General features: G+C 41.3%; 9 protein-coding genes across 9 annotated transcripts; 6 read left to right on the top strand and 3 right to left on the bottom strand.

The window, feature by feature from the left end:
* Nucleotides 1-3,093: 3,093 nt before the first annotated feature.
* On the top strand, nt 3,094-4,347 carry SS1G_12293 (hypothetical protein; the record flags this gene model as incomplete). The annotated part of the gene is made up of 2 exons (XM_001587213.1): nt 3,094-3,580; nt 3,929-4,347. The coding sequence occupies 2 exons, from the start codon at nt 3,094-3,096 to the stop codon at nt 4,345-4,347; spliced, it is 906 nt and encodes a 301-aa protein (XP_001587263.1).
* A 1,091-nt stretch (nt 4,348-5,438) lies between these two features.
* Nucleotides 5,439-5,749, top strand: SS1G_12292 (predicted protein; the record flags this gene model as incomplete). The annotated part of the gene is made up of 2 exons (XM_001587212.1): nt 5,439-5,519; nt 5,633-5,749. The coding sequence occupies 2 exons, from the start codon at nt 5,439-5,441 to the stop codon at nt 5,747-5,749; spliced, it is 198 nt and encodes a 65-aa protein (XP_001587262.1).
* Nucleotides 5,750-6,067: 318 nt separating this feature from the next.
* SS1G_12291 (hypothetical protein) lies at nt 6,068-6,742 on the top strand (the record flags this gene model as incomplete). Its single annotated transcript, XM_001587211.1, has 1 exon — nt 6,068-6,742. One exon carries the CDS (start codon nt 6,068-6,070, stop codon nt 6,740-6,742), a length of 675 nt encoding a protein of 224 aa, XP_001587261.1.
* A 1,504-nt stretch (nt 6,743-8,246) lies between these two features.
* SS1G_12290 (hypothetical protein) lies at nt 8,247-8,937 on the top strand (the record flags this gene model as incomplete). Its single annotated transcript, XM_001587210.1, has 2 exons — nt 8,247-8,588; nt 8,860-8,937. 2 exons carry the CDS (start codon nt 8,247-8,249, stop codon nt 8,935-8,937), a joined length of 420 nt encoding a protein of 139 aa, XP_001587260.1.
* A 1,492-nt stretch (nt 8,938-10,429) lies between these two features.
* Nucleotides 10,430-12,193, bottom strand: SS1G_12289 (hypothetical protein; the record flags this gene model as incomplete). The annotated part of the gene is made up of 7 exons (XM_001587209.1): nt 10,430-10,444; nt 10,558-10,595; nt 10,764-10,913; nt 11,148-11,238; nt 11,298-11,359; nt 11,435-11,754; nt 12,168-12,193. The coding sequence occupies 7 exons, from the start codon at nt 12,191-12,193 to the stop codon at nt 10,430-10,432; spliced, it is 702 nt and encodes a 233-aa protein (XP_001587259.1).
* A 592-nt stretch (nt 12,194-12,785) lies between these two features.
* SS1G_12288 (predicted protein) lies at nt 12,786-13,613 on the top strand (the record flags this gene model as incomplete). Its single annotated transcript, XM_001587208.1, has 1 exon — nt 12,786-13,613. One exon carries the CDS (start codon nt 12,786-12,788, stop codon nt 13,611-13,613), a length of 828 nt encoding a protein of 275 aa, XP_001587258.1.
* Nucleotides 13,614-14,414: 801 nt separating this feature from the next.
* Nucleotides 14,415-15,435, bottom strand: SS1G_12287 (predicted protein; the record flags this gene model as incomplete). The annotated part of the gene is made up of 4 exons (XM_001587207.1): nt 14,415-14,763; nt 14,842-15,040; nt 15,097-15,164; nt 15,218-15,435. 4 exons carry the CDS (start codon nt 15,433-15,435, stop codon nt 14,415-14,417), a joined length of 834 nt encoding a protein of 277 aa, XP_001587257.1.
* Nucleotides 15,436-16,268: 833 nt separating this feature from the next.
* On the top strand, nt 16,269-17,074 carry SS1G_12286 (predicted protein; the record flags this gene model as incomplete). The annotated part of the gene is made up of 4 exons (XM_001587206.1): nt 16,269-16,323; nt 16,372-16,456; nt 16,777-16,855; nt 16,988-17,074. The coding sequence occupies 4 exons, from the start codon at nt 16,269-16,271 to the stop codon at nt 17,072-17,074; spliced, it is 306 nt and encodes a 101-aa protein (XP_001587256.1).
* Nucleotides 17,075-18,503: 1,429 nt separating this feature from the next.
* Nucleotides 18,504-20,159, bottom strand: SS1G_12285 (hypothetical protein; the record flags this gene model as incomplete). The annotated part of the gene is made up of 1 exon (XM_001587205.1): nt 18,504-20,159. The coding sequence occupies one exon, from the start codon at nt 20,157-20,159 to the stop codon at nt 18,504-18,506; it is 1,656 nt and encodes a 551-aa protein (XP_001587255.1).
* Nucleotides 20,160-20,332: the final 173 nt, after the last annotated feature.

Genomic DNA, 20,332 nt, shown 5'->3' with positions numbered 1-20,332 from the left:
AGATGAAAAACGAGAGTTGATTCTAAGCAGGATTGACGGTGAGGAGGAAAGCGAGTGAATGAGGATAAAAATCCATGAAAGTTGGTTCTGTCGTTCTGTGGTTGTAAGATTGAATGAGTTGATGTAATATTGAATACTGAACGAGCTATTAAGGATATGCGAGAGCAAGGAGGAAGAGATAATGGATCCATGTTGGAGATGATCACGATAGTAAGAAAAAATGATACGCTTAGAAAATCAAGGAACAGTGAGAAAGTTCAAGATTTTAAAAAATCCCATGTTTGCTTGAACCAATAAGAAATTCGTGTTGTGATTACTGATTGAATGATTTAATGATGTCCGTCTCTTTCTCATTCGATTGGTCTGTTATCCTCTACATTATTTCATACTGCAGATCCATCCCCCATGCATTACGGCGTAAGTACATGGGTGCATTTACATTACTTCCTTCTGCACAGGATAAATAAACGGCGCAGAGGTTGGAAAAGCTTCAAAAGCTTCATTCAACCTGGCTAAATTGAGTCATTTTCTTATCGTGATTCTGATAACAAGCTAGTGAGTGATTTCATTGGTCGAATTGTGCATAAAAAGGAGGTTATTGTGGATACATTGTTCATACCGAGTTAGTCAGTAATCACTAAAACAGATTGGCCCCACATTTTGTTTCATTAGTGAAAAGAACCGAGAACTCCTCCATACTCTTCTTCTTCTTGCTCACTCACAGTCTCACACCCTTCCTCCCGAGGTCCTCCATCCATGGCTCATACTCATCAATGATCATAAATAATTTCCAAATGCAAAAACGTCTGTCAGCACAACTTTCACAACTCGAAACTATTCAGAAAATCTTGTCCAGAGTCAATCAAATACATACCGTCCAATTGTCCTTCCTACGTTGAGATCAAATTCATCAATCCACTATAGCAATGACTTCTCTCTTGACTGCGATGAGTTGAACATCTCAATCTCAACAAAGTCAATTCACTTTTCATGCTCAACAAATTATTTCACCGTCTTTGCTAGTCAAACACTCACCGATCACTTTTCTCTTCAGTCAGCACTACCGTTAGTTTTGGTCCATTATAGTGCATCCATCCGTCTACGAAATAGCGTAACGAGCCATTTTAGCTGTGGCTGTCTGCTTGCTACACTATGCAAACGCTAGAAGGTGGCCGAAGAAAGTCGTTGCTAGTGCATCATTAATAATTGCGCGTATGGCACTGGAATTCGCCTCCAACCTTTTCCTTCGTGCCTGGTGCTCCTTGCTATTAGCGCGTGTCGATATCGTTTCAGTGTGTCGCAAATGATTTGCGGTGGCTAATATTTCAATTTATTGCACACACGTTCATTCACAATCAACTCACAGCAAATTTGGTATTGAATACAAAAGATACCTGATGCGCTTTATCTGAGTATTTCGAGGTTTGAGCGACGGAAAGCGACCAATCCAGATTTTAATTCCTTTTGATGCCGATAACTTCTTCGTTACTGCAATTCTATTCGAACCCTTCGACTAACTCTAGGCGATCCCGTATGCATTGAGGGTATAGCGGTTCTACTCCACCACGCTTCGTACTTTCCGAGAGGTGAACCATCCTGGAAGCCTAAAATGACATTGAGGGACATTCTGTGCCATGCGTTAGCCAGCGCCATACAAAAGCAATAGTGCCAGATAGACACTATTTACGCTCGTAACCAATTTATAGTTGCCTTTGATGGATTCAGTTCGATATCACTGTTGACAACTATTTTATGGTCATCTCACCAGAGACTTGCATCTTGAACAGAGGCTTTCAATCCAGTGTTTTGGTGGCCGAGTCTTCCATGTCGAAAAATTCCCACTCCTGTTCATTGAAATTTAACCACGTACAATCAAATTTATGATGCCGAAACAAGTAGTTGATGCTAACACTAACAATACAAAAGATTGAGAAAGCGACGTACCAGATTTTTACATCAGTCACGTCAGATATCCAGACTCTAAAATCAACCTTTCGCTGTTACAAGACAATCTTCATTGAAAATCCCTTCACTACGAGTAGCCGAGTCATTCTTGACCATGAGTCCGTCAAGTGGCAGCTCACTAGTTGGGAACTGATGGAGTTAAATAATTCACAACCACACTTTTATTGAATGGTCTTCTGAAAGTCTCAAATCCTTTTCTATCCCTACTTTCTGATAGCATTGGGTCTATGAAATTGGGAAGGAGAGATGATGATCTAATGCGCCGACGGTGACCAGATTCGAAACCCCTCGACACGAAAGATCGGATATGTTTATCGCAACTACATCCAATTGCAGATATTATTGACCACAACCCTGGTGCACAATTCGTGGCCGAACTGATGAAAACACCAAAGAGGATTATGACGTGCTACAAGTACAAGCTCCAGGGCTTCATGTCATCGCAGAATCAATTTGAATAGTAAGTATGCGGACTTGTGCTAAAGCAATGAATATTGGCAGATAAGATAAGTTTCTACGGCAATGGTGAGAGGAACATGTGGTAGCCTAGAAGGACATAGAGTGTGGAAGAAACGTCTACAAAATTTGTGAGGCCGAAGATGTCAGATTATTAGACAGTTAAGATTGAGCTACGCAGCAGAAAGAGATCCCAAACACATCAAAGTAGAGGGATGAAAAGTGCAATATGAATCCGAGAACATGGTCTTAGAAGCAAGTATTGTCGGACATCAATAAATGATGGTGTTAAGCGCTTCAATTCCACAGCTACAAGATCTCTTGAATTAGGCCACGATACTGTTTTACTATGACTCCTGTAAAATGGATTCATCAATAATTTCCAAATCCTTCATACATATTACGACGGCCTTCCTATTTCGCATCATGAACATGGATTTTAGCGATCACATGCAGTAGTGGGCGCTAAACCCTTGGCATATCAGCCCACATATTACACAATCAACGGTGATGACTCTTATGGTGATGACATTTGCGCAGCTTATATAAACGTGTTACATTATCATCATCTCTAGCACATCTATCCTCATTATCCTTTAAATTTCTTCCCATTTATCAATTATCTCCATCCCTACGATCAAAAACCCCTCGTCCATTCCCACATTCCTCAAAATGCCTATTCATCACGACCCCCTAAACCCAACCCTAACCCTCAACTCCCCCAACCCAAGACACAAAAACATAATCCTCACACGCCCCCGCACCACAGACGCAAATCCCACAATCCCCGCCTTCAACAACCCCTCCATCTATCTAAATCTCACAGGTCCCCCCTTCCCCTACACCCAAGAATCATTCGATTCCTTCTTCTCAGAAGTCCTCGATAAAAATGCAAGGATTGCAGTAGCGGAATTATGGGATACGAGGGAAGCGGAGAGGAATCGTGAGGGAACGAGATGGGTGGGTGCGATTCCGTTCCCGAGTATTAGGGAGGTGGTGCTTGGGGAGGGGGGTGTGAGGAGGGAGTTGTTTATTGGGCAGGTGGAGGTTAGGAGGAGGGGGTTTGTGACGGTTTTGGATGGGGAGGTGAGGGAGGGGTTGGTGCGGGAGAATTTGGTGAGGAGGGTGGGTGATCCCGGGATTGAGTGGGAGATTGGTTGTAGGTGTTTCTTTCGTTTTTATTTTTTTCTTGGGTTGGGGTTTGGGGGGGTGTTCCTGAAGAATAGTACTTTGGGGAATGGTAGATGTGTGGTCTCGCTGGTGAGGTTGGCTGGGTGAATCTGAAAGGAATGGATGGAAATCAAGTTTATCCATGGATCGATAACCTGGGATAGCCGACTCATACACCTGAAGCCAATTTGGTAGTACCAAATTCTCCTATCCATCCAGCTAATCACATCACCAAGTGGAAAAAAAACCACTACACCTTCCTTTCCCCTTCCTCTCCCCCCCCCCTCCCCACCACCCACCACCCACCAGCCCCCAACCCACAAACTAACACCCATAGTCTGGCTCCTCCCCTCCCACCACGGCCAATCCATCATGCCATACGTCCTCCAAACCCTCCTTTCCGATTTCTTCATCCCATACATGAATATGCATTTTCTGACAGGTGAATATCTGGAATTTAATACGGCTAGTAGGAGGGTTTTTGAGAAATGTGGCTTTAAGTTTGAGGGGGTTACGGAGGGGGTGGAGAGGATACATGAGGGGAAGTTGGGGGCGTTGGGGGAGTGGTTGGGGAGGGAACGGGAGAGGGAGGGGAAGAATGTGGGTGGGAGGGAGGATGGGGAGGAGAGGAAGGATGGGGAGATGGAAAAAGAGTGGTTGTGGGATGGGAGGGGAGATGCTTGGGTAAACGGGGAGAAGGTAGGTGTGGGGAGTTTGAGGTGGTGTAGGGTTGGAGGGGAAGGGATTGACAATTAAGGAGGGAGGCGAGGAAGTTGTTAGATAAATAAATGGGTGGGGAAAAGAAACAGGAAATTTTCATAAGAGAAGAGATTTTAATACTTGGATGATGATGATGATGGTTTTATCAAATCATCAAGGAGGATAGTTTCCACAAACTCTAGTTTTTAGATTAAATTGTATAGATAGAAAATAGAAAGATAGATAAATACCGATAAAAGTCAGGTAATCTCAGAGTATACGCCGTGTTTGAAAATATCAACAGGCCAGCCGGATTAAATCCAATCAAATCCAATCAAATCAGATAATCATCTCATCTCATACCACCTACCTATATAATGATCTGAAAATTCGCAATCGGATTCTAAACAAACTCTATCTATGAATAAGCACTTAAGATTTACAATCAAATAAGGTTGGATAGAAGTGAACTGCAAAATGCCAAGGTTTAGTTCTTTGTGGGGATTGGGGAAACCCACATTAATTTGATTGAGGTTTGAATTTTGGTGGCTGATGAATTTATTATTAGTTGTATGGTTTTGTTTTGGCTAAGTATAGTAGGGTGACGAGACAATAGATGTTGATACGGTTACACGAGGAATGCAAAGAGACGAAAATAGAAAATAAGATCTCGTATTGCGGGGAGTAGAGAATATCGATTTGTTTGAATGGGTGGGGAGATGATAGCTATACGAATGGCGATAATTGAAAATTCACTGGTATGACTTATTTTGAGTCATGAGATACGTAGATAATGAAGTATTCATCTTAGATTTTAGATATATTTCCTGATAGTTTTGATGATATGATAGATTTGAATGAGAATGAAATACTCCGTATAATGAGAATGAGAATTTTATTATTGGATGCTCCTAACAATTAGACCCCTCAACTAGTTCAGTGGCTTGCTGCCAATGCTGGGCATCCAAGCCAATCACTAAAAATTGTCCTAGCAACCCCTTTTCTACTTTAATTTCAATCATTTCTTCATATTTGACAACATCCAACAATAGGTATTAGTTCCATTCTTCATCCATCGTTGCTTATAGAAGCGTGTAGACATTTTCAAATGGCGTGTCTCGTATATGTATATGTGGAATCAGAACAACATGGCAAATCAGAACAAAATGTTACCAAGAGTATGGATCTTCATTTGTTTATGTTTATTTAAGACAGATTCGCCAAAGGGAGTTAGTTATGTGATTGGGGAAGCGAGGTGAGACATTTGATGATCCGGGGTGCGGAGTACACGTACTTACTCCGTACTTACAACCTATATTGACGTGACGAGAATTAAAAAAAGATTATTATGACCATCCGTTTTACCAAGCGGGGAAATGAGCAGGGAAATTCAAAATTTTTCATCCAATTCCATCTCGTTGCTATGGTTGCATTTGGCTTGGGTTACTTGGTTACCTAGATATTGAATCATGTATTAGTTTTATGGCGCCATGGGCTGAAATTGAATAAGATATAAATAAGGTGTGAAGTTGCACTTGGGAGATTAATTTTATTGCTTTGAATTTTATTCTTCTACGAGTAGTAGTAAGCTAATCTCCCAATCACTTTCTCGCTTTCTATCTGTCGACTTTAAAAGCTTTTCAATACATCCTACCTACCTACCTACCGACTTTGAACTTGGTGATAACTTTTCTCAAAAGTTCTTGTCAAACATCTTCATTACACAACATAACATAACAAAACACACTCCTATCAAACCCTCCAATCAAAATTCAAAATGCGTTTCCAAATCCTCGCCACAGTTCCTATCCTCTCTCTCGTCGTAGCCCAATCAGCCACCGAGAACGTCAACACCATCACCACAGCAGCCAACACAGCAGCCGCCAGCGTAACCCCAGACATCGGCGCCTACTCCCGCGACGCCCAACAAGACGAATCCGCGCTATCGATCCTCTCCGCCCAACTAGCCACCGAAACCAACCCTGGGCAAAAAACCCAACTCAGCGCACAAATCTCCCATCTAACCGTTCAACTCGCCGTTCTCAGTTCGCAAGCCGCATACGCCAGTTCCGTATCTACCGCTGGTGCCGCCAACGCTTCCGCAAATGCGCTTTCCTATATCTCCAGCTTGAGCGCTATTGCAGCGACCGAGACTAATTCTGCGATTAGGAGTCAGTTGAGTGTGCAGATGAGTCAGATTAGTAGTCAGGCTAGTTTGACTTCTACGTCGTCTAGTGAGTCGGCTAGGGTGACGGGGAATGTGGTTACGACGACGGATGGGGAGGGGAATACGGTTACTGGGACTGCGAGTGTTACAGGGACTGCGACGAGGGGCCCGGCGACGGGAACCGGAACGAGGAGTACCGGGGAGAGTAGTAGTGCGGGGGCGGTGGCGACGAGGGTTCCGGTTGTGGGGGCTGCGGTGTTGGGGATGGCGGCGTTTTTGTTGTAGGGTGGGTGGATTTATGGTTTGGGTGAGGGTGGGAAGGAAGAAAGAAAGGAAAGAATAATAACGCGAGAATGAATTAATTGGAGTAATAGGTCGGGATGGATCATATGAAGCTTAAGGGACATGGATGGGATGGGATGGGATCTTAATGGATTAATTAATACGCGGTGGCATAAATCAACATGATTTCAATGAGATGTTTCAATGTATACTAGGTAGTCCAGTCCAATATGAAAGATATCTGATACTCTAAAGTGTATTGGTTTGAGCTAATTGATTATCTATGATTAAATTCTTTATACATCTCCTGTGTGTATTTCTGTTAATACATTTGTTATTTAAATAATAGGGAAGTAAGACTATCTGTCTATTAAAATAATCTCAAATTTTATATTGTCAAATCCCCAACCCTAAATACCGAACCCCAAACCCCAAGTATAGTATACAATCATAATCACAAGATATCAATAACGTTACTACTCCGAAAAGCTCTATTATATCAAGACGCCATGGATCTTATAAAGACTCTATCATATATCCAACCAGGGGCCATTGCGCGCTAAATACCATGGTCACTCAACTCCCCTCTATACTTTCTGACCTTTCTATTATATACTTCCAGTCTGTCCGAGCTTGAGAATTATTATAAACTTGATGGTAGATGGCAAAAAATGAATAAAGCTGGATCGAAAATCGTACGACTTGATACGAGTATATAAAGTTTATAGGGAAGGATGAAAGTGGAAAAGCCCCATATGTAAGATTATATATTTGGCCAATTATTCGCTAATTAAATCACATAACCAACAGTTTGGATTATGCCAGTAGAACGTTTCATTGATAAGTTTTCGAGTATTACGCTAATACTAGCTCGCTAATATTATCCTCGGTAGTATAGGTTTTATTTCGAATCAAAAATTTGGCACAGTTGCGACACAGATGGGCTAGATTGCTATAGATTATGCAGAATGCTATCATTACAACAACAGATTATTTACTGGTCTTTAATTAGGCAGTAAATCTGAATGAGCCTCTTGCAGCTGGTGGATTTGACCATTTTCAAAGATTTCTCAGCAGTTGTCAAAACCCGTTCGTTAAGTCCTCAGCGTAGAAATCAAAGGCAGGCACTTGCAATTGTAATAGTATTAAAACCATCCACTTCCAACAGTATAACCCTTTTGTGACAAGCTTACTCATCATGAAAGACGGCACGGTTCTTATCACAGGCGCTAATAGCTCCCTTGCAATGCCATCGGTTCAATACCTGCTCATGAATTACCCGAATCATACCATCCTCCTGACTATTCGCAATCCTCTCGACGAGAATACTCAAAGCCTTAGGAAAGTACCGTCTAATTTTCCCAAAGAGCAATCAATTATCCACACGCTTGATCTCGGTTCATTAGCAGCAGTTCAGAGTTTCGCTAATACTATTAAATCAGAAATCACCAAGGCAAAATTACCTCCCTAGGCCTATCGAGCTCGTCTATATCTGCAATAATTTAACATGGAGCATTTCAATGTGTTTAAAGTTCACCGAGGACAAAACTACAAGAGTTCTATTACTGTAAATCATCTTGCACGTTTTTCATTAGTCTTGAGGTTAACGTTGTTGGGTTCATTCCAATCAGAAGGTGGTAGCATCGTCATTCTTGGTAGTGATTCTCAATATCCTGGCAAAAATGACCTTGAAAAGTTCCCCCCAGATCTTCCTGGTGATTTAGAACTTCTTGTGCACCCTGCACCAGATAAAAGCGGGGAAGATGTTGGTCGTGGTTTTCAAAGATTTGGATTTTCGAAAGCTGGGGCTATCATGGGCATACATAAATTGAATAAAAGACTCTTCAAGGTAATCTTATGATTGTGGTTAAATATTGCTTAACATCCACTCACTAATAACTCGTAGAATCTATAATTGAGCAATATTTCCGCAGTGGCCATAGCCCCTGGCGGTCTTCCCGATTCAAGGTGTATGAGTTCTGGTGTATCATCCACATGGAAAGTCTTGATGAAAGGAGTATTTGGACCACTACAGCCTCTGTTGAAATATCTAAATTCCGAAATTGCGTAGTACCAAGATTGCTGCTGTAGATCTAATTGAGATGGCAATTGGGGAACAGCATCGCGGGTCAAGTGGCTACTTTGTTATGTTGAACAAGGGTGAAAGTTCACCGGAGGGCTGGGATGAAGAGAAGTAATGGGACTTATGGAGGAAGATTGTGGATCGGATTGAAATTACTGAGGATCAAACTCTGCTGAAAGAAGTGTTTGTGTAGATCTAGACAGGACAATATCTACTCAGAGACTATTAGATGCGCTGGGTATAGTATAGAATTTGTAATGCATATCTTACCCGAGTATTCTGGCATTATACAATATTTTTCTGAAGCGCAATAACATCCTGAGGTCCGGAAAATAGTATCTTGCTAATCGTCCTGTTCATCGAACGAGTTTGTGACAACCCTACCACTATTGTGACGACTGATCTTAGTTGCTTGCTATTATTATATTTGAGTTTGCTCGTTCTCATGGTTACAACTCCCCTCTTTTCTTTAATTCCATATACTGTTCCGGCATACTATGCTAATTCGCCAACATGCAGTATCAATTATAATAACTATCCTTTTCCCAGCGTCATATCTGTTTGTATGATGGCGCTGTGGCTTGTCATAGCTGACCTAACAGAAGGCGCATTTAACCGATCTACTTTGCCTCGAAATTTATAATGAGAAATGTACTGGGGGTCATCAACGAAGACCTCTATGTTTTAATTATGGACTAAGTCTTAACTACCAACTTTTTAGACGGCAAACTTCAGTGAGTAATTCATCGCACTACATTAGCCTTCTGAAACTGTGACGAAGCATCTGTCATTAGATTCCGTAGTTTGACTAGTGTGGCCCGGTGCGCTGATGCGATTAGAGTTTTAGAGTGATGAAAACGGATTTATGACCACTCTATACAGAGAAACACTATGGTTTACAGCTTACTACTTTTATCAGTTTAACGTCTTATGAAAATCCCTACATTCCTATCTCATCCCATTCTTTCTCATCCCATTCTTTCTCATCCAATCTAGCCCAACCCAAATGGATCTTCCATCAACTACCAACAATTGACTTTCATCTTGACCCAAACCACACCATGTAAAGCGCTTACACCTTCGACAGAAGAAATCCATCCTTTTGCAAGAGCTGAAAAACTTCAGTAGGATCATATTTCGCAGCAATTTCTTTCAATGTTCTAATATTCGTAGTCGGGTATTGAGCTAGAGGATTTTGATCTGCGTAGCAATCATTCATATATAGATATGAAAGATTGGAGTTTCGAGATGCACCAAGGATTTAAAACTGGTCAACAATTGATTTGACAGCACCTAGTACAATTTCATCGTCATCTTCAGAGACCCAATCTATTGGGTTTCTTGAGACCAGAAAGAGCATCAGATTGAATTGATTGATTCTCTAGCTAAGCAGTTAAGCTGCGAGTATATATTCAAAAAATGAAGGAATAAGGTTAGGTATTCAGCCTTCGGAATTAAAGTGCTTTGAAATCAAAATATTGAAAGCAAACAAACAGTATACCAAAAAGGAAAGAATGAATTAAAAGTTGAGTTTTGTTTGCTCCTTATATGCATCATGCAATATATATGCATATGCTGCCAAGATCCCAGGAGGTCAACACAATCGGTCACGGTAGTCCACCCTGGAGAATATCAGCGAGCTTTCATCAATAAAGTTCGGATTAGCGTAGGAGTACAAACATTAATGTGCTTGCGAAGGGATGCCCATTTGATTACCTCCTCGCGCTTCACTTACTGCGACCAGTGATGGTGGGATTGTTTGAAGGGTAAAAGCTATATTGACTTTGATTCCATCAGCTTGGAGACGATTTACAGTATCAAGAAAGTAACTTGATGTTTCATTATAGAATTTATCATCTATTAAGCTAGCTGCTGAACGATATACGTGACTGGAAATTATATGAGTCTTCAAACGAAAAGCTGGAAGGTTACAATATTTACCGCGCAGAAGCATTGCTAATGCAGTACCAAGAATGGTACTCAGGAATGTCACCGTTGCGTTGGTGGGTGAAATTCTGACAATACCATTTGGTATTGCGGCAAATGGAGCAAAAGCTTCTGGATAAGTGGCAGGTTCAGAGTACACGAGACCTAGTGGACAACCCGTTTTCAATATGTTAATGAGAACAGATGATTTAGAATCAGTTTGTACTCCATTTTTTGCCATTCGGTGAAAGCAGCTAGGACTTTAGGGAGCTCAGTGAGAGGATAAACGGTTGCTTGAAACCAGATATTTCTGACTGGTATGGTGTACATATCGAATCGTCTTACGATGCCTGAGCTTCCAATTAATGGCATGCTACATCTCAATAATCGGAAACCTACCGAAGTTAGGGCCACCTCCTTTTAATGCCCAGAAAAGACCTGAGTTAGTATCTGCGTTTGCGTTCACGATTTCGCCACTCGTTAGAACAACCTATTTATTTCATCAGATTGTTTGAAGTCAAAGAGGTTATACATATGCTAGTCACTTACCTCAAAATCCTTTACATTATCAGCAGCCAGTCCGTGCTGAGCCGAAAAATGGGATAAGCCACCTAGATTCATTCATCAATATGACCATAAATCTATGCTCCAAGTTCTTCATCACATATCTCCCAAAATCAACCCACCTACACCAACCTGCGGAACCCTACCACCAATAACCGACACACCATAAGAATCAAGCGCTTCATACACCGCACCCCATCTTAATCCGGAACCAATACTAGCCATCGAATTATCCGGACTAACATTAATACTATCCAAATTCGATGTCGAAATCAATATCCCGTTCGAATCAATACTTGACCAATTGGGATTAGGAGAATGACCTCCACTTCGAACTGCAAACGATACATGAAGAAATGAGATAATCTTCATGATAAGAGAAATTTCTTCTGTTGAAGAGGGAGAAACTACGCATTGTGCTTCTAAGCGACATGCTTCGGACCTGAAGTCTTCTTGTTAGAAGATATTGGGGATGGGGAAAGAGGGAATGAAAGGTACCAGTTGACTGCGATTAGGGATTTGTCAGTCGAGGAATATTGGACATTGTTGGTTCCTAGAAGGATTTGGAAGGTCCAGCACGCTAGAGGTGTTAATGCTGGGATTGGATGCCTTTTGATGGATGGATTGCTCAAATGCGCAACCAGATTCTCGTCGCTGGTAAATTTCGAGGATATGATCGATGCAGTTTCGTCGGCAATATTGAGACTTTTAATGAAGTCAGATATCTTGGTCTCAATGATTGCAGGTTTTTGGTTATTGAAATAGAAAGCTAGGAGAATAGGTCATCAAAGGTTGAAGAATGATAAATTGAACGGAAGGAATGATGAATGCCAGATGTGATAATGAGAACAACACCATACTGGAGAGCGAGTTGTGGCCATGTTGGTTATTTTATACTGTATCTACAACAAAGGCTATTTCTAGGAGCGGGTGGTAACACGTATATATCACACTATCCAACTGTTAGTCCAACAGTTGAAGACCATAAGTTCTGCAGGATGGCGAGATATCGACTTTCGGTCCATCCATTGCTGCAGAACTACCTTAAAACAATCATATACTCAAAAACAACATCAGCATATACATGCACAGAATGAATGATGAATGCGATGAATTTTTTGGGGTAAACAATCGAAAAAGAAATATTTCAAACACACCTCGAATATGGAAAAATAACCGAATATAATTGGTCCCCACAGTTCTACCTGCTCCTGCCTAAACTACTAGTCAGTAGCGTGCTCCAACCCCACTTCTTCCTACATATGCATATGATAAGAGTCATAAGTTGGAGCACATAGATCAGGCAGACTCGTCGCTAATAATGTATAATTTAAACTGCAGCGGACATCTGTATCTAACAAATAATAATATAAGTAAACACACAGTCCTTAATTAACCTTACAATTCCCATAAACTCCAAAGTTCCCTTTCTCACTCACCATCATACACACCAAGCCAGCGCAGCAGCACAAAATGCCTCTCCCTTCAACCCCGCTCACCATCCACGGCGGCTGCAGCTGTCAAACTTTCCGCTACCGACTTGAGATACCTGAAGTAAGCGAGCGACCGCTTCATCCATACTGCTGGAAAGCAAAATCTGCATCACGATCTTCATCTCGATCCTCATCGCGATCTAATTCTGAATCCGATTCTGATTCAGGAGATGAATATCGAGATAATGAATCAGGAGAAGAAGTTAGATTACCAATGATAGCAATTGATCTCTGTAATGATTGTCGAAGGGCAACAGGAAGTATCTTGCCTACTTGGATTTGTTGTCCTATGGACTATATTTGGATTTGTGTTTCTGATGGGGATGGTGGTCAAGATGTTGGAGGTAGTGAGATGGGAGGTCATGATGATGTTAGCGAAGAGAATGATGATAGGAGCAGGAATGAAAGCGAAGAGAAACCGCGCCAGGAAACCTGGGTAAAAGCCACCTCAGTATTCCTACCCTCCTCCTCCTCCTCCTTGCCACAACCCCCCTCCCCACTAGGAACCCACAGTACCACCCCCTCTCACACACGCTACTGGTGCAACAAATGCGGCACTCCCCTCGCATACCGCGCTCATCCCATGCCGGCCGAATGGCCCGAGATGTTAGATATACTACTCGGAACGATGGATCGAGAAAGTCTAGAAATGGAAGATCCGGACACGGGTAGATATGTGATGATTCCGGAAAGGGTGGTCTGGGATGACTGTGCGGTTAATTGGACGAGGGGGTTGTTGGGTGGAGAGTGTAGACGCTTGCCGGTTCATAAGAGGACGAATGTGGGGTTGAGGAGGAGGTTTTATTAGCTTTTCGGGGTCGGGGTGGATTTTATGAGGTGGGGATCGGGTTTCAGGATTTGAGTTTTATGTATATGAGAATGAAGAGGGGGATTCAGGAACTTTTTGCGATGTACGTTTGACATGTTTGGTATTTTGATCCATCTGGAATTTTACCTCAAAACCTGTTGGAATTGCCAAAAGCCTCCAGATCATCCGGCTAGCCTTGAAGACTGAGTATTGAAAACCTTTTGATGCGGTGTTCCCGAAACCTGACTGCTTCGGAGGAAATCTGAATAAGTCTGGAAACTGCTTCCAGTGCCAGCTTTACGCGGCAGATGATACCGATAGAACCTTATAGGCGCTAGCTATACTACCGGTTGATAGTTTTTAATAGACAGTTAATTTTTAAGAAATTGACTATCCTAAAATACATCATGCATTTGCCTAGTAACTTTTCTTAGCCAGGAGTTCTGGAAAAGATAGCACATACACTCAACAACTCTTGAGTGTAGGAGAACACCAAATGTAGCTTAAATAGCATTATCTCAACTAGGAACTTCCACGAGCATCAATCGCCTCTCCACCCCCTTCAAACAAACCACAGTCCGGGAATCGATATTCTACCAGCCATTAGCATGACCTTCATTTCTAGCACCCATCCCCCCTTTTTAATTCCCCTTTCCTCCTTCCCCTCTCAACAAAGAAGCAAAAAAAGAAAACTATATCACTCACGATCAAACAAACTCTCCCCAAAAATCCGCCTCCCTCACATAACAAAAATCCGTCGTAAGATACGCATACGTCACCTCCCCATTCGTATCCACAAAATCACTCACATAACACTGTACCCAAACACCATGATCCCCATTCATATTTCTTCACTAAATGACTTGATGAAGAAGGTGCACTATAGCAAGGAGCATAGTCTTCGCCTACTGTTATGTTAAGAAGGTAGCGTTTGTTGAGAGTGTTAGATGAGGAAGGGGGTAAATGTTTAGTGAGAGGATGTGGGGGGATTTCGTTTTTATTGAGCGGAGAAGATGAACGTTTTTCTGGCTCTGTGTAGTTTAGTTGGAGGAAGCCTACGGGACCGCAGTAGTCGAGTTTGGCTTTATTGGCGGGCTCTTCGAGTCCGATTTGTGCGACGTAGCAGTTATCGGTGGTTTTTAACCATGTACTATTTTCCTCATTGTCAGCCACTTTATCTTGGTAGACTGTCAAGATGGATATGATATTGAGACAGGAGATATTTTACCTATCATTGATTACAAGGTCTCCCTGATCAGTCCAGCAAGTCACCGTAATATCAGTTCCATATTTCAGATATTTGATTATAGCACAATCCGCGTTGTCGTCGCAGAGATTACATTCTGTATTGTACTTTGTGGTTGCAGGAGCGGTAGTATAGTGTTCAATGGTAGAATCATGACCACAAAAGCTTAGATCGTCTTCATCTGTAAGGTTGTACTACCGTTAGTTGAACTCATATGTGAGCTTTGGGAGAACTTACATTCTCCAGCATAATCGGTAAGGTCGTATTGGGTTATATAGCAGTCGTCGCTTGTTCTCAACCATGTACTTGAAGAATTTAACATTTGATATACAACTCAAAATATCGAGATGAATCTTACCTATCACCACCAATTACTGTTCCTGTAGTCCAACAAATGAGCGATACGACGGTGTCGTAGTCGTAGTATTCTTTGTTGGTACAAAGTGAATAAGGACAAGTCTTACATTCAGTTGCTACCCCTCGTTCTAGAGTATTGTTAAATGGAGGTTTGAATGCAGCATGTGTGACATCTGCAAGGATCATGAAGATTCCAAGAGCAGGAAGCGACGAGACCATCATAGCAATACCGAATTCCCTCAATTCGATCTAGAGGAAGATGCAATTGTAGTTTATTGATCAATATTGGTTAATTGAATAGTGAACTGTTTTCCAACAATCTCAGGTTATGTTGGAACCGAAACCTCATATATACCAACATCACACCAGACTGCGTCAAAGCCGGAACCGTTTCCGTTACCGCCCATCAATGGCTGACGCCAAGAATAAACTGTTGAATCTCTGCAATATACGAGTATCTTTGAAATCAAGTAGCTTTTAAGCATATAACTGCAGGTTCAATGCAAGTAATACTGATCAACCCGAGCTTACACAGTCATTACCCCGCCGTCCTACAGCCTTGGCAAGCCTTTCCAGTCAGCCATATGATATTGACGAATCAATGAAGAGAATTCCGATGCAACATCGTATAGTTAGCTTAAGATTTCTGAATGCAGCTTAGATGCTGCTCAGTGATGTTCAGGCTAAATGTAGGTACGAAGTCATGCTTTCAGTAGTGGGGCTGATGATCATGGTGAAGTAGCATTTCGAGCTTCATAGCCAAGAGGTTTATAATGAGAACCCTATAATAACTCCTAGTCCCTGCTGCTGCTTTCTATTTCGTACATGAGTAGCGATGTATACATGACGGACAATTTTTTGAAAGCTCGCGTATGGTATTGTGATTGGTCTTTAGTGACCACATCTAACTCGATGCTGTTTCTTTGTTACCACAATAAAGAAGTAGTGCAGTATGTCGGAGGTTTGGTTTATGGCAGTCTCCTGAAAAACTTAGTTAGGCCTAATCATATTTTGTTACTTCTTTGACTTCACTTTTCTGACCTATCTTGTCGATGACTTGGTCCGGCTATTCGGCTCAACCAGTTTGGCCCAGTTCTCCGTGCGAAGGTCATTGCAATTTTGTATCATATGGCCCTATTCCCTATCTTTTTTTAGCCCGTGAAATTGAGCGACTGAGTATATCAAACAAGACTGAACCCTCCAATTCAAGCCCGAGATTCTGTTCCTTCAGCGATTCGGTGTAAGTCTTGAGTCATAACCAGTCTTCTCGCACGTCTCTTCGTTAATAGCATCTGTTGAACTTCCTCGTCCGTAAGAGATAGTCCAAATCACCAACCATTTCGAAGGCGACCAAGTCGATGATCATCCGCTTGGAATTTTGAAGACTAGAGTCAAAACAAAGGTATAGACCCCGTAGGTTTGCGAGTCGGAATTCGCTGGTAGCCGTCCAAGACAAGCTTCATTTGACATCAAGCCTTGCACGTAATAGATTCCGAAAGCTTGATAGCAAGCATGCCTCAAAGGCTTCAGCAAGGCGTGCTTAGTTTCATCAATACACAGATACCATACCGCCGAGAGTGACAGTATCTGGCGCAAGGCCTACGGGATTGTACGTGTGGTGCGAGATGATACTGTCAGGGTAAGATCACAGTTTATGTTAAAAACAAAAGAATCTTCACCTTTGTTAAAGCCACCTAGTGGCAAGTTTAAGCCCTGAAGAAGTCGACATACGATATCTAAACATAATCCAAATCTTAGATCTTTTACCAAGGACAGCGTACCTCTTCCAGAAAAGTTATCTGCAGCAATTGTAGGGATGAACGCTTCGGGGAAGCTCTCTTTCCTTGATGGCGAATAAAACTTTTGATTCGTCAAGATATAATCGTTTCTTTTGATAAATAAAAACAGGGCGATAGAGTAAATAATCTGCCTCCATTACGAGAGCACAAGAAAGCCCTGTCACATCTAGAACATCACTATCATGTCTTCAGAGTGAGGTAATTGCGGGAGATAACCCAGATGCAAGATAATGTCCAGGTAATGGATGGGCCTCATTGAACAAGGCCAGTCGGGAGACTAAGTAGGTATGATAGCTCCAGTCCTCTTTTTTCTCGCGTCTTTCTTTAGAGGCAGATACTAATGTGCCGTCCTTGTTGATACCGATCCTTTGAATTGATTCTGATTATTTCTGATTATTTCTGCGTATTTTTTGATCTGCTCTTCGGCTGCTGAGTATTCTTCTTGGAAGAGGATAGAAATGTGCTGCCATCAAGAAATGATATTACCTCTTTTTGCGTGATGTTCGGCAATAACCCGTAGTGTTTATTGATGAGATGAATGAATACTGCAATGTGGTATGCTACCCGAGGATATGAAATCATGTAGACTCCCCATCTGTGACCGATTCAATATTTGAGACCTCTGAATACTACATCGACCATTCAATCTGACTCCAATAACATTGGGCGGGTCTGCTTGTGTCCAGATACTAACAGTTCCGGCGATGATACAGCTAATCTGGTTGAGACTTGCCTATTCCTCCAAAATTAAAGGAGCACGAGTGTATCGAGATCCTGTTTTGTTTTTGTCTATTATCGAAGGCCTGCCATTTTTGAACTATTATTGATAATGAAGATCAATTCTTAATCGATATATTTGAACAGGGAAGTATCTGATGACTCCATTTTGAAGGATTCAATAAACAGGTTCATATTCTGTGACTGAAATCTTTGTATGTAGTTATGATGGCAAGATAATAATCGATGCTGGTCTCTTTAACAGGGCAATGTGTATGAGAAATGGCGACTCACATGATAATCAGCTGATGTTACAAACACATGACAAGAGACAACCAGCTGTGCATTACTTGTAAAATCAGCTAGTCTCAACGTTTAGCACTTACCTGATCTGGTTTGCCCAATATCTAATAAGAAAGAAGTGTATCCTAACAAAAATCACCCTATCTCACTGAAAAAGAGGCATGTATAAATGAATAGACATACATGGTGGGGTCAAAGATGATATCATTACTACAGCATGATTTAAGAGAGGGTCGTCCGTTAAGTAAAAAGACGAAAAGCAAAAATCTAAAAGTGAAAAAGTGAAAAAAAAGAAAAGTGAAAAGGCGATAAGGGTAAACAATGAAAATATCGAATCTTTAATATCGATCTAAAATATATAACGTGTTTCATCACCCCGTGCACCATATCACCTCGTGCACCACTTTCACCTCAATTCCTATTTATAATCATATATAATTCAACAATTACTTGATCAATTGATTTAAACTAAGCACTATCTAATAATTTAGGATCTATATTATCATTAGAACATGTTCTTGCATTATGACCTGTTATTCCACATTTACTACAGCATCGATTAGTCGATGCCTCTCTATTAGAATTCCGCCCATTTTGTTGCCTATCGCGTTTAATCTGAACATCCACCTCTTTTTGTGATATAATATCATTAGCCTCTTGAATAGTGAGAGCTCCTCCTAAACGTAATTGAGTCTTTTTAGCGCGTCGACGTTTACTTAATCCCGTATTTGCCAATCGAAGATCGTGATTCTCAAAAGCTAAAATCGTGACAGTACTAGCTAGGTATTCTACACCCTTAATTAAAGGATCTGTAGCCTTAAATATAGGTGTAGGAGAGCTAGAATGATGCCGAGCAATAATAGATCGTACTAAAAATGCTTGTGAAAGAGCTTCGGTGGCATTGTGAGGTGTTTGTGAGACCCAATCGGGCATATGACTCGGAGGAAGCGAAGGAAGAGTAGGTGTACGGATTCGAATATCCATTCTAGAGAGTACAGCATCGGGATTAAAAGGGACTAATCCTGCTCCTCTAAAGCCTGCTTTCATATTCTCCATTGTAATTGCTTGTTCGTATGCAGCATTGAATGCTATAAAGAATTCGACTTTGGAGATATGATTGATATGCATCCGCATATACCCCTCAATTTGCTTGCTATATGCGCGTTTTAGCACACTAAAACAACTAACATCAAGAGGTTGGGTGAGATGACTCGAATGAGGTGGTAGTCCGACGGCTTTAATCTTATGTTCTATACAATACTTCTGAAAAGGGCCTGATTCATGGCTTTCATGTCCATCTAAGACTAGCATTCGATATGCACCCTTCGTTCGAAGTTTCGTATGCTTATCAAAATGCTTTAGCCATTCTAAACCCGTCTCATTATTCGTCCATCCATTTATAGTAGTTTTAACCACCCATTCGGGAGGCATATCCGTCTCGCTGTACCAATTGGCTAGGTGCATTTGTCCTTGAACAAGGAGATATGGAGGTATGTTCTCCCCCGTCGCATTACCACATACAATCGCTGTCGACCATTCTCTATTGCCTGGCTGTATTCCTTTACTTTTGCCACGTCTATCTGCACTAGTAATAACCATACTAGAGGATATCACTCCCATCATAAAGCCTGTTTCATCAAAATTCCATATATCGCACTCCTGTATTCCATATTTTGCCTTTATATTTTTGAATAGTTGAAACCACTTATTAATAAGCTTAGGATCCTCGCAGAGAGCCCTTTGGAAGTCGTAGGCACGATTAAAACGCGTTTTTAGAATATTGTGTCGATTCACGAATCGATATGCCCATTGTTTACCAACACGCTTTCCACCCCTCGATTCAAGAATGTGATTCGCCATACTTTCAACACTTATGAATTTAGGACTAAATCCTCGCTCATCCATATCGATTATATGTTGAATAATAACCTCCTCTTCAATTTTAGTAATTTTATGCTGTTTTTGACGATATTCGGAGGCAGGAGTGATCCCTTTCATTCTACGCATGAGTGTCGTATGAGTAATATTGTAAATCTTGGCAGCTTTCCGGAGGCTTAAATTTTTATCTTTAGCCATTGCCTCCATCGCCATAACGATATCGCGTTCATTTAATGTCGATACCATAATTATTTATTGATAAATCGCGTATTGAAGTGATTGATGTGAATTGAGGTGAAAGTGGTGCACGAGGTGATATGGTGCACGGGGTGATGAAACACGTTAAGATTAGTATATAATTAAAACTTTCATTTTTAATATTCTTATAATTCAAATTATATTGAATTTGATCAATTTTT

This window comes from Sclerotinia sclerotiorum, genomic scaffold (assembly GCF_000146945.2).
Source record: "Sclerotinia sclerotiorum 1980 UF-70 scaffold_19 genomic scaffold, whole genome shotgun sequence".
In the NCBI taxonomy this organism is placed as follows: domain Eukaryota; kingdom Fungi; phylum Ascomycota; class Leotiomycetes; order Helotiales; family Sclerotiniaceae; genus Sclerotinia; species Sclerotinia sclerotiorum.
The sequence above is the reverse complement of the archived record's forward strand: the minus strand, read 5'-3'. Positions and strand labels throughout refer to the sequence as shown.